Source organism: Chrysemys picta, chromosome 17, assembly GCF_011386835.1.
Source record: "Chrysemys picta bellii isolate R12L10 chromosome 17, ASM1138683v2, whole genome shotgun sequence".
NCBI lineage: Eukaryota > Metazoa > Chordata > Testudines > Emydidae > Chrysemys > Chrysemys picta.
This window is the reverse complement of record NC_088807.1, coordinates 2011419-2024796: the sequence shown is the minus strand read 5'-3', so window position 1 is coordinate 2024796 and position 13378 is coordinate 2011419. Positions and strand designations below refer to the sequence as shown.

General features: G+C 53.3%; 1 protein-coding gene across 3 annotated transcripts in view; it reads left to right on the top strand.

Annotated features, from left to right (window-relative positions):
- The window catches only part of LOC101937048 (homeobox protein otx5), a 42983-nt gene extending 29851 nt beyond the window's left edge, over positions 1-13132 (top strand). For all 3 annotated transcript variants that reach the window (XM_065571850.1, XM_042861079.2, XM_024111556.3), the window contains 3 exons: positions 3667-3847; positions 8538-8689; positions 10913-13132. In XM_065571850.1, coding sequence (XP_065427922.1) covers positions 3751-3847; positions 8538-8689; positions 10913-11536 — 873 coding nt within the window. In that variant the 5' untranslated portion in view covers positions 3667-3750 and the 3' untranslated portion in view covers positions 11537-13132. The remainder of the gene's footprint in view (positions 1-3666; positions 3848-8537; positions 8690-10912) is intronic.
- The last annotated feature ends 246 nt before the right edge of the window (positions 13133-13378 follow it).

Below are 13378 nucleotides of genomic sequence, written 5' to 3'. Positions count from 1 at the left end.
GACAATGGCCAATGCCAGGTGCCCCAGAGGGAGTGAACAGAACAGGGAAACATCAAGTGATCCAAAGAGTTTTCCCCTTAATACATCAATTTGTTCTAAAAGGCTCTTTCTGGATTTCCCTCCTCTAATGGGCTCTATTTTTGATTTATTTGTGTGTGTGTGGGGGGGATTGTTTGGTTTTGGTTTTTTGCTCAGACTAAAAGAAGAACAGGAGTACTTGTGGCACCTTAGAGACTAACACGGCTGCTACTCTGAAACTTGCTCAGACTAGTTTTTCCTCTGATCGAATCTGGAAATGCAAAAATTCATCAATGCCCTGTTTACAGACTTCACTCCAGAAGGCTGCTTAGTAAGGTGCAAATGTGTTGCTAACTGTCAGTCTATCAGTTCATCCCCCCCACCCCTCCCCTTGTTTACAAGTGCCCTCAGAAACTTACCATGCAAGGCAGCTAATGACAGAGGATGGCAAATTGCAGTCAAGGGGCTGTTTTAGGAGGAAGTTTGGTTTAACCCTCACTATTTTTTGAGATTACCCACTGTTTGTTTTCATGGAGAGAATAAGGAATTAGTTGGACCCCTCTGTCCTCACCCAAAATCAGCACAGACCAGAAATCCTGGCTCAAGGCAAAAATAGCAGCCCCCAGATGAATAAAAACCCATCTTCGTGGCATTTCGGGATTTATTCTGATGAATAAGTTTTAAGGCCAGAAGGAACCATTAAGATCTTGTGACCTACGCTTCCCCGATCCGAGAAATTCAAACAGCAATTCCCGCACCAGACTCCATAACCGGCGGGCGTCTTTTAGAAAGACACCCCAGCTCGATTCTGAGGTTGGGTGGAAAATCTCCCAGTCCCTTGGGAGGGTGTCCCAGCATGGCCAATCTGCAGTCGCGGGGCCCCGGGAATGAGGTGGGTTTTCCGAGTTGGGCTTGCCGGTTTTGTTTCTAGCTCGCAGGGCTGTGGAGAACAGCCTGTAAACATGACCTGCAAAGGCGCCAACCCCAGAAAATGAAATAAAAAGGCCCCCACATTCTGTGAGGCTTTGAAGATCTCGTGATTTCTTAAGCCAATCTTGTGATTTGTTTTGGGTTTTTTTGGAGCCTGACGCCTGATATTTTTAATGCTTGGGCTTGGCAATGGTAGGTTAATTGCTCTTGCTGTTAAAAAGGTGTCTCTTGTTTGCAGACAACTTTCAGCCACCGTATCTTTCTTTTACTTTTATTGTGATAGCCCCTGGGGCACCAGTCGTGGGCCAGGCCCCCACTGTGCCAGGTGCTGTACATTTTTGTTTCCATTAGGTATATTATGGTAGCACCATGGTCCAGGCTCCTTTGTGCCAAGTGTTGTACATTTTTGTTTCTATTAGGTGTATTACGGTAACACATAGGCGCCCCAGGCATGGGTCAGGCCCCCACTGTGCCAGGTTCTGTACATTTTCATTTCCATTAGGTATATTATGGTAGCACCGTGGTCCAGGCTCCTTTGTGCCAGGTGCTGTACATTTTTGTTTCTATTAGGTGTATTACGGTAACACATAGGCGGCCCAGGCATGGGCCAGATCCCTACTGTGCCAGGCGCTGTACGTTTTTATTGCTTTAAGTGTATTACGGTAGCACCGTGGTCCGGGCTCCATTGCGCCAGGCGCTGTACAAATGAAGCCCAGGATCTCATTTTGTCTTTGTCTCCTAGATGGAAAGAGCCCTCTGCTCTCAGAAATCTCCCCCTGTGGGTCTTTTATAGACCCTCCCGATCCAAACCAGAAAGAAGCGAAAATCTGGGATGTGTTTTGACTTTTCCAGTCCAGCTGAGCTCTGGACCTGGGTTGATCCGAATCCACAACATTTAGGAAGCCGGGAGGAGAGGGAAGGGGATTCTGTTAAATGGCTCTTCTCCTGTGGAAACTTCCCAGCAGGGCTAATTTTGTTTTATTTCATTCGGTTTTGCTTGTTGGAACCCATGTCTCGGGGCTCTAGTTCGGCAGCCTCAGACCTGGCCAAAGAAAGGCATCGAATCCGTTCGTGATTTATGAGCGTTTTCTGGGCCGTGCTCATCACCAGCCCTGTTATTAACCAGAATGAACGCAATAAAATGTGGCTTGGCCTGGCACGAATTCTCATGTTCCCCTGGAGGGAGTTGGAATGGTACAGACAGAGCGGTGGAGGGGTGGCGCGGTTTCCCTCTTCTTTCCTGAATCCGTCTGGGGATGGAATGGCTCAGACAACAGCAGCAAGTGAAGGCAAAAGGAAACAAGAAAGCAAGTTCTTGTCTACACTAGCAAAACAGCCTCCTGGTTTTCAGCCGCTGTTCGGTGCTCAAACAATCGTGAGCTGTTTGCACGAAGTGCTCGCACCCTCACGCCGTGTCCGTGACAGTGTGACTGGGTGAGGAATTAGACCAAAACCGCCTACGTAAGCGGCATTGCCACGATCAGATCTGCTCCGAGCAGATGACTCTAAAATGCTCAAGGTTCAGCCGCACGAGGGCTCCCAAAGTTGCTACCTCTTGGGGGGAAATTAACGTGGGGTGGGCCAGGATGGGCATTTTGGCAATATACTCTAAGGGAAGGCCAGCGGTAGTGGGGCCTTGTCGACAGCCTGACACCAGCTGCCTTTCACAGAGAGCTCTTCTTAGATTGATTGCCCGAGCGTTCTTTGGCATGGAACTGATTTATTTGTATTATGCTGGCCCCTAAAGGCCCAGACCGAGAGCGGGGCCCCATTGTGCCAGGCGCTGCCCAGACCCCGAGCGAGATCAGGGCCCCGTCGTGCCAGATACTGCACAAAGAGTGACAGACAATCCGTGCCCCAAAGAGCTGACAATCACAATAGACAAGGAGTGGGAGGGGAAACTGAGGCACTAAATGGGGCAGCGACTTATACATCAGTTCACTGGCAGAACTGGGACTAGAACCAGTTTTTCAGCATCTCCATCCAGGGCCCTGTCCCCTAGGGAACTGGTCCCACCCCACAGAGTCTCGTTCTGGTCACCTGACCACATGAAATTATTCTGTTAGCAAAATCCTGATCTTCCAACTTTGTACGTTTCTTCACTAGCCTATGCCCTGGAAGCCCCAATGATCCTGGGCCCACACCCCCAGCTGGCCTAAATCGGAACAGCTGCATCCCAGTTCTAGACCCTCAGCTGGTGTTAACGAGCAAATCTGGTCTGGTTCACACCAGCTGAGGATCTGGCCTGATACAATCAGCCAAAAACCCAACCCGCCCCTACGCTTCCCCCACACTTCTTCAGACTGTGCAGAAGTTCCCACCCTACTGAATGGAAACTGACCGGAGTCCTTCTTTCTTATAGGGGTCGACTTAACTGGTGCTGTATGGACTGATGTTCCTTCATCTTTCCGGAGATGCCTCTTTGTGTCTCTTGCCTATAGCCACCCCCTTCTCCTGCCCCATGCCCACAGCAGCTGGTCTTTGGCCCAGTGCGGGGGAGGGCGGGGAGATTTGCTGGGCTTGATTGAGTTAATGGGAAGGGAAGTGTGGATTAAAGGGTTAACCAAAGTCTCCTTCAACCCTGGTCCCTTGAAGGTGTGAAGTCCCCATGCTGCCTTCTCACCATTGGATGAGCCGTTCCCTCAGCTCCCCCTGGCCGCTTTTAGAGGAGGGTGCCCACAATTTCTGGGTGTGTCTTTTCCTCTCCCCACTGTGCAGGGAGCCTGGGCGGCTGAGTGGATTGGAATAACCTAGCGTGGGCGACAGGAGAAGGAGCCCCTTCGGGATCGCCAGTTCCTGAGCATGATGTCCTATATGAAGCAGCCTCATTACGCAGTCAATGGGTTAACCCTAGCGGGACCGGGCATGGACCTGCTCCACTCCGCCGTGGGATACCCAAGTAAGTGCCTTTCCGCGATTTCCCCCGGGGGCGCTCAGAGACTAGGGTCCCGGAGGCCACAGCAGGACCTACCGTCAATTTCAGATCTGTCAATTTCTGGGGCGTGGGTTGTGGATTAGGGTGAGCGGAGGAGAGCAAGTGTGAAAAATCAGTGGCGAGTAATAGAATCCGATATAAGACCAAGTCCCAAATACCGGGACATCTGGTCACCCTGTTGTGGTTGTTGGGGGAAAGAAACCAATGATTGTAGAGAGAGTGAAATAAGCTAGCAAAAGACCCTGTTTCTTATCGCACAGAGCTGAGGACACCAGTTTCTGTTCAATCGGGTGAGTGAAATAGGCCAGTTACAATTATTTCACACATCAAAGAAATTCATTATTCTCCGCGAGATGTTAGCGTTGTCCTGAGCGTTATCTTGCGTGAGTGAAGGAGACTAGTTATTCTATAGGCACTGGAAAAAGCAAACAGCTGTTGTTATAATTCTAGAGAAAGAAAGCAAAATCATTTGGTTATTATTATAAATACAGCTAAATAAACCAGTTACCGTGACACTGGCCGAGTCAGCTAACTCTGTTATTCTTTAGCGACTGAGATCAGCCAGTTATTCTAGAGAGTGTTTTGCTCACTGTATAATAATTGGTTTATTTCACCCACTCTCTGTGATCCATTTATTTTCCCTTTTCATGATGATTATTGGAGAGTGACCAGTTGTCAGAGTGAAATAGTCGCCTAGAAGAGGCTGGGGTTTGATTCATAGAATATGATTCAGAGATACTTTGACAGAGGTCACCTGAGAGCCCAAGGGTTGCCTGTGGGAATTTGGGATCAGTGGCTTTCTGCTCTCCTTGCATTCATGTCCCCCTCTAATTGAAACTCTGAACGCTGGCTTGCAAGCAGTTTATTGTCGTTTGGGCTTTATTAAACCTTTAAAGTCAGCAGTACGCAAGCTGAGTTGGAAATGGAAACTCAGCAGTTCACTTGTTTACAAACTTTAAGCTGCATCATCAGTAGAAATCAATTGCTAAAAAGCCGGATAGCCCAGTAGGTATCCTGGCCACGGATGCTTTCCCCAGGATAGGGGTTTAATGCCATTGTTTATGTCATATGATTTAAGTCCCCAAATCTCCTTGCTGTTCTCCGGCCAGCCGATCAACACAACTTAAAGTCGTGCGTATCAATCGGCTCTTGCATTGTGGGCCGCGTGGTATTTTCACTTGATCGGAGGAAACAAAATATCTAAATATCTAAAGAGCAGTAGAGAGTTGAAGGCAAAGGTAGGGACTCCAAATGTGAACATCAAAGAGAACTGACGCCCAGTTCAGTGTCCGAACGTACCAAGAGAAAAACGAATCTCTACAGTGAATTGTGGGATTGGAAGAAAACACAATCTAAACGTTAAATGGATCTTAGTAAATCTACCGTCTTCTCAAACCAGCAACGAGGCCCTAGTGGTGTGCGGGGTGATTCTCAACCAGGGGTCCGGGGCCCCGTGGGGGTCTGCGGGCAGGTTTCAGTGGATCCACCAAGCATGGCTGGCATTAGACTCACTAGGGCCCAGGGCAGAAAGCCAAAGCCCCGCTGTGCAGAATTGCAGCCCGGAGCCCCACGCCCCATCACCCAGGGCTCAAGCCAAAGATTGAACAACTTCTCAGTGCCCCCTGTGGCGTGGGGCCCTGGACAAGTGTCCTGCTACTACCCCTGAACGCTGGCTCTGGCTTTTATATGCAAAAAAACAGTTCTTGTGGCACAGCTGAGCTGCGGAGTTTTTATAGCATGTTAGGGGGCCTCAGAAAGAGCAACGTTGAGAACCCCTGGTGTGTGGTATTCTCAGTTCAAAACTCGTGTAAAATCCAGATATACGCAACTGATCCGAACAGGGCCCCAATCCTGCAGTCAGATCTTACGGGTAAATCTTCACAGCTTCACTGAAGCTAGAATTTAGACCGTGGAAGTGAGCATTCACTGAACCTCGCAGAGTTGGACCCTTCTCTAAAACAATTGGATAAAGTGTTGGAAAACATTTTTGAAAGAGGAAAAGTTTAGAAAATTCAACCCCTTTTTAAAAAGAAGCCCTTCTCTTTCCTTTTATTTGCTTTTGATTCAACATCAAGGCAAGGGTTTTAACACCTTTGCGATGCGCTTTGTACTTCTGGCAAACGCGGCTTGGATTGTTTTTGTCAGAACTGTAAATTCATTTTGTTCCTGGTTTTTGTTGCTCAAAATGTCCTCACATTTTGAAAGATTCCTCTCCCTTCACCTAACGTACAATATTGTCACAAGAAATACAAAAGCATAAAAAAGCCCTAGAAGTTTTCGAAGTTGAATCAGAATGTTATTAATTACAATATCATTTTATTTTTTATTTGAATATTAATATACAAAAGCCCCAAATGTTTGGGAAGTTTAATCAGCATGATATTAATTAAACCATTATTTTATTAATTCTATATTAATTATCCCCCCTAAAAAGTTGAGCCTTCTAATCAGAATGCGATTAATTTCAATTTTATTTTATTAAAAGTATATTAATTAAAGCTGTAAAGGTTTAGAAATATTAATGGAATCATATTAATTACATATCCTCTTATTAATTTTATTTTTTTATTGATATATTAATTAAAGTCCTAAAAGTTTTAGAGGTTTCATTGGAAATCATGAAGGCTGGAAAAGCAGAAGGCAAATAAAAAGAACCCAACGTTTATTATTTCCCCCCCTAAAATCTCATGGTTTTTGGGGAACCTGCCCCATGATTTTTGAATGTTTGGGGTTGGTGGTTCTGAGACCCTTTGGGGTTAGAATAGGATCTCTTTCCCTTACATAAGACGAACCCTGTTTGGGGGAGGGATAGCTCAGTGGTTTGAGCATTGGCCTGCTAAACCTAGGGTTGTGAGTTCAATCCTTGAGGGGGCCACTTAGGGATCTGGGGCAAAATCAGTACTTGGTCCTGCTAGTGAAGGCAGGGGGCTGGACTCGATGACCTTTCAAGGTCCCTTCCAGTTCTAGGAGATGGGATATCTCAATTAAAAACAATTGAGCTACCAGATGCAGCTTGTGTGCAGACGTGTTAGACAATTCCACCCTTCATGGGTGTAGACTCGCAGTGTTTCTCAAATGCAGCTGCTGTGGCCACATGCGGCCACCAGGGGCTTTTCTAAGCCATAGGACTTAATTTGTCCCCAGGCTTGGCAGGGCTGAGTAAGTCTGCTGTGACAAGTGATCCTTGTTAATATCACTTGTCACAGCAGATTTACTAGCTAGCAATAAATAAATTGCAATGATTTGGACATGAATGTGCATATTTATTTGGTTTTCCTAAAGCTAATTACAATTTGGCGAGGGACGAGCCGGCTTCGTGCGATGCGGGTGCGAACGGCTCTCATTCCGGTTCCCTGGTGTGTTGCACTCAGCGGTGCCCGGGTGCAGACAAGCTGCAAACTGAGACGCTGAATGTGTTTCTCAGAGATGACGCCGGCGAGAAAGTTCAGATCCAAGCTTGGCCCAACATTGCGGGGGATTTCTGGATTCCGGCTTTGAACCGGACCCAGCTATAGGATCTCCCGGCTCTAAGCAGGGACGCAGGAGAAATGCTGAGCAAACGTGTGACCTAGTGCAGGGTTCCTCTAATCTCGACCACGCGTCCCAATGCACACGCACCCCGAGCAGTCTGGGTGTGCGTCACGTGCGATGCGTGGCCACACGGGCGTGGTTTCAAAAGTGACTTGGGAGTAGACGGACCAAACCTGAGGCTCCTAAAAGAGATCTGATTTTCACACAGTGGGAAACTGAGGCACAGAGCGACGATGGCCCAGTTTCGCCAAGGTCACTGATCCTGAGTCTGGTGGTCTAACCACTAGACTCTCCTGCCTTCCGAGCTACCAATGGCTTTGCCTTAGCCAAGGTCTCTTTCGCTGGTAACAAATTGCTCTGAGCTGTGGAGTGGCCCAGAAATCCCAGGGCTGAATGATTATAATTATTTGGTAGTGTATTACGGTAGCACCTCAGCACCCCAGTCACGGGCCAGGCCCCCTGGCGCCAGGCGCTGTACATTATTTATTAGGTGTATTAGAGTAGCGCCCCAGTCACGGGCCAGGCTCCCCGGTGCTAGGCACTGTACATTATTTATTAGGTGTATTACAGTAGCACCCTAGTCGCAGGCCAGGCCCCGCGGTGCTAGGCACTGTACATTATTTATTAGGTGTATTACAGTAGCACCCTAGTCGCGGGCCAGGCCCCCCTGGTGCTAGGCACTGTACATTATTTATTAGGTGTATTACGGTAGCACCTCAGTTACAGGCCAGGCCCCCTGGCACTAGGCGCTGCATATTATTTATTAGGTGTATTACGGTAGCATCTCAGTCACGGGCCAGGCCCCCTGGCGCTAGGCACTGTACGCAATTTATTAGGTGTATTACGGTAGTGCCCCAGTTGCGGCCCAGGACCCCCCTAGCTCGAGGCACTGTATGTTATTTATTAGATGTATTACGGTAATGTAGTGGCACAAGCTGCCTGCCCCCACCCCCCACCGTGCCCTGGAGAGGGGTGGTCGCTGAAGGGCAGGGAGAGACAGATGCGTGGGGGGAGCGCTTCTTGCTGCTTCCCCAGCTCCCCCCTTCGGGGACAACCCCCTCGGCTGGTCCGTCCCACCCTGAGGACAGCGGGTGTAACCATCTCCCCCCCCCCTCCCCCCCAGCCACCCCGCGGAAGCAGCGGCGCGAGCGGACGACTTTCACGCGGGCCCAGTTGGACATTCTGGAGGCGCTTTTCGCGAAGACCCGCTACCCCGACATCTTCATGCGGGAGGAGGTAGCGCTCAAGATCAACCTGCCGGAGTCCCGGGTGCAGGTGAGGATGGGAGTCCGGACCGACCCCTGGCCAGGCAGGGGTCTGTGTGTGTGTGTGTGCATGCGTGTGTGTAGATACGACTGCCCCCTGCTGGGAAGTGTGTATGTGTGAGCACCCATGGCTGGCCGCTGCCCTCTGCTGGGTGGAATCGGAACTGCTCACCTGGGTGTCATAAGCCCTATACTGCTGACAGCCGATGGGGATTCTCCTTTAGCAGCGTGCTGGGGTTTGGGAGCAGGTTGAGTTCTGGGTGCAGCTGCCGGGGAAATCCCAGCTCGCAATGGAGGTGGAACAAGATTTTACATCCCTTGTGGGACCCCACAAACATGACCCAATGCGTGTGGTATCAAGAGGGGGGGTTTGTCCAGCCCGGAAAGGTGGCCATTTCTGGACAGGAGCCAGGGGGCTGTGCTATGAACCTTGCAGGGCTGGGTAGGAACTGAAGTCCAGGGAAGCTGCCGGGGGATTTGGGAGGATGAATGTGGTTCTCCCAGCTGGGCGCGTGAGTAAATACCTGGACTTTTCACAGCGTGGCCACGGGAGGACAGGTCTGCGGTGTTCGTCTCTGCTGGAAGATGGCATCGGGGCCAGCCCTGCCTGGGAGGGGAGAGCGCCCCCTACTGAACCCTCCCCAATCCCCGCTGCACAGCGCCCCCTAGCGCTGCCGTGGGGCATCGGGGCCAGCCCTGCCTGGGAGGGGAAAGTGCCCCCTACTGAACCCCCCACCCCAGTCCCTGCCAACAGCCCTTGGGGGGTGCAATACCGTTGACTGACAGAAGCTACAACGTGGGTGACCCCCCGTTTAAGACGCTTTCATCCCAGTAAAACTGGGTCGGGGTACTGCTGTCTCAGTAAATATCCCCCCCCGGCTGACCCGGTTGTACCAGGACGAAATCCGTGCGTGGAGATCACCCCTCAGGGCGACTTGATTTCAGTTTTGCTTCAGCCCAACGTTTACCCCCCAACAAGCCGCTTTTAAACCGAAACTGGAGCGTTCGTCCCGGCCTCTGGCGTTGGGTTAAATAAACCGGTTTAAGCGAAATCAGTTTCGCTTTCCCATGTAGACAGAGCCCGGCTGCCCGGCTGCCCGGAGCTCGGAGCCGACTCATCAGCTACCCAGAACGCCCCACCGCCTCGCCAACCCTGAGTGTTAACAGAGCCCGAGATTTGGCTTAGAAATCCTGCCATTTTCTTAAAATTAAAATCAGTCAAATTTGGACTCTTTTTAAATTTGCCACGTGAGCTCTCCCGATAATTGGCCACCCTCCCTCTGCGTCCTACAGGAAGGGGTCCGGGTTTCTCAGGAGACGTGATGGGGTGAGTTCCCCCCCCTGACATGACAGCGAAGGGCTAAGCCCAGAATGCAGAGTCCTTGTTTACAGCACTGGCAGGATTTCGAAGTCGCTTCCCCTTCTCTTCGACTCCGGGCAGCTCCCCAGGGAGCGGGAGACGTTCATCTTTGACATCTGCCCCGCGCCTGCTAATGCTGCAAATAAACACTCTGGATCCCGGGGTTGCAACTTCGCAGCCGTTTTCGGAGGGATACAGAAAATAGCCATCTCCTGCCGATGCCCATGGGGGGGGGAATTGTCTCCCCGGCATCCGGCAGCTGAGCTGTCCGGGACTAGACCGGGCAGGCAGCAGACAGGAGAGACCCGGAATGGCTGTGAGTCACCCTGGGGAGGGATGAGTCCTGGGAACGGAGAGAAACATCACCAGGTCGGGGGGAGGACAAATTTGAGGCTGAGTGTAAGGCAATGAGCCAGCGTGTGTGTGTGTTTGTGTGTGTGCACCACTGCCGTCTGCTGGACGGACTCAGCAATGCGCCACTCTGTATCCTAGGCCCTATACTGCTAAGGTTCGGGGAAGATTGCGGGGAGGGAGGGGGGTGTGGGTGTGGGTGACTTTTGGATGAGGAACAGCTGAGTTCTACCCTGCTCCTGCCAGGAAATCCCCAGTGCTCGACGCTGTCAGGGTCCCGATATTATGGGTTTTTTTCTAGAGGCTTCCCCCCTGCAGCCTCAGTTTCCCTATCTGCTCTGGGGATAATGCCAGTCACGGCTGGCTCTGTTCCGCCCTAGCTCTCCGTGCGGGAGGAGGGTGGTGGTGAGGGGAATTGTGGAGGGGATGGAGATGGACAGGGGCGGCTGTTACAGCCGGGCCATGGCCGGGACAAAGGGACCCCCCCAAGCTCTGTGACTCACCCCCCTCCTCTCCCGGCAGGTTTGGTTCAAGAACCGACGGGCCAAATGCCGCCAGCAGCAGCAACAGAGCAGCGGCCAGGCCAAGGCGCGCCCGGCCAAGAAGAAGAGTTCGCCGGCCCGGGAGACCAGCTCGGAAACCAGCACCAACGGGCAATACAGCCCCCCGCCCGCCGGCACCTCGGGCACCCCCAGCTCCACGGCCAGCGCCACCGTCTCCATCTGGAGCCCGGCCTCCATCTCCCCCATCCCCGACCCCCTGGCCTCCTCGGCCACCCCCTGCATGCAGCGCTCTGCCGCCTACCCGATGACCTACACCCAGGCCGCCGGCTACCCCCAGAGCTACGCCGGCTCCTCCTCCTACTTCACCGGCCTGGACTGCGGCTCCTACCTCTCGCCCATGCACCCGCAGCTCTCCGCCCCCGGTGCCGCCCTGAGCCCCATCGCCGCCCCGGCCATGGGCGGCCACCTCAGCCAGTCCCCGGCCTCCCTGTCCAGCCAGGGCTTTGGCACGGCCGGCCTGAGCTTCGGCTCGGTGGATTGCTTAGACTACAAGGATCAGACGGCCTCTTGGAAACTCAACTTCAACGCCACGGACTGCTTGGATTACAAAGATCAGAGCTCCTGGAAGTTCCAGGTCTTGTGAAGTGGCGGGAGGCAGCCAGGGAGACACCCCCTGTCCGTTGTTTCTTTCCCCCCCCCCCCCAAAGGCCCGTCCCTCCCCTCCCCGGTACCACCCTCCTTGAACCAGCTCGGCTCCGACCCGTGTCTGTCGCTGGACTGAGATTGGAACTGGCGTCGGGGATCTGAGCGAGGGGGGATCCCCCGTTTCCCGGCATCACGGCGGGGACTTGACCTTCCTTGGTGAGCAGCCGCAAACGTGCCCTGATTGGTCGTTCGGTGGCTGAGACCCTCACCCCGCATGGCCACGGGGGCCCCTCGCGCCGGGCAGCGCCGCGGGGTTTTCTTCCCGCCCGAGCCCCGGACACGAAATCTGTCAAGGAGTCTCAGCCGGGATCCCCCCCGGGGCGGGGACTGCCTGGCGTGGCAGCCTCCCGCATCTGTGCCACGCTCACCAAGTGGCACCCGGATCTGCAGGGGTGGAGCTGGGAAGTGCCATGGCTGGTTTTGGGTGGGAAGTAGCCCCCTCTGACCCTTGCACATGTGTGTGGGGGCTCTAGGTTCTGTCTTTCACGGATTCTCTCTAGCCCTGGCCTGATCCTTCGATGGGGGGGTCTGAGCGAAGAATGAAATGGGGCCTGGGGTGGAGCAGTTAGGTCAAGGCATGTGCTGCCAGGACTCCTGGGTTCTATTTCCGGTGCTGGGAGGGGAGCGAGGTTTAGAGAAGTGGGCCCCGGGAGTCAGTTCGCCTCAGCTTTATTTCCAGCCCTGCCAATGATTGGGTGTCAGATGTTCCACCCCGTGCCTCAGTTTCCCCTTCTGTCGCGCCCTCCCTTTGCGGGGGGGCAGAGGATCTGTGGATGGACAGCTCTGTGCTGGGCAAAGCTGAGGGCCAGGGCGAAGGGCGTGTGCCGAGGTCCCAGCCCAGCGAGGACGGCTTAGGGAACATCGGGTTTGAATCGGCTCCAGGTTCAACTGCCCACAGTCCAGTCGTCCGAAACTGAGGTCCCGTCTCCTCTAGCTGGAGACCTCGCCGGCCACGTCCTGCCAGAGAGAGGGGCTGCCCGTCTGGGACGCCAGCCGCTGAGCTCCGCCCCAGAGGGGGCCAGGCAACACCCCTGTCTTTAGCAAGCAGGGCAGGGGACCAGGTCACACTCAGCGACTTGGCGGGGAGAGATCTATGCCGGGAGGCCAGCGTCGCAAGCCAGGAGCAAGGCCTACCTGTCTGTTTGCAGGGTGGCTTTTTATTCTAGCCTTCATTTCCCCTCCCCCCTGGATATTTTGGGTGCAAACCCCTTTTTTGGGGGGGGGGGTTAACTTGGAAGTGACGACAAATGTTCGACCCCCCCAAATCCACTGGAACGCATTGATTTAGAAGGCTCCGGCCTCGGCACCGCCCGTCGCAAGCGATCAGACCTTCGGGCTCTTTGCAGGGCTGGAAAATCTCTCTCCCATGGGAGTTAGGCACCGAAATATCTTGGAGGGTCTGGGGCAACGTCTATGCGCAAAGCACAACTTCCCACCCCACGGAGGCTCCGATCCTGGGAGCCCTTCGCACGTGCCCCGGGGGTCAGAAAGGGGTGCCGTCGACCTGGGTTCAGATCCTGCTGCTCTCGCACCCCTGGGGAGGGGGACAGGATCGGGTCTGCCCGGCTCGTGTGGGGTGGGGGAGAGCTGAGATGGGGACTGGCCAGGAGGTGGGGGAACTCGGGCCAGATCCCCGCTGTCGAATGCCCAGACGCTTTCCCCGAATCATCCTGATTTCCAGCCACGTCGGAGCCCAGCAGCGCGAACCTGACTCCGTTGCATTCACACGGAGCTTCCCCTCCCCCCTCCGTTGGGGGAGGGGGGAGAATTGGGGACGCTT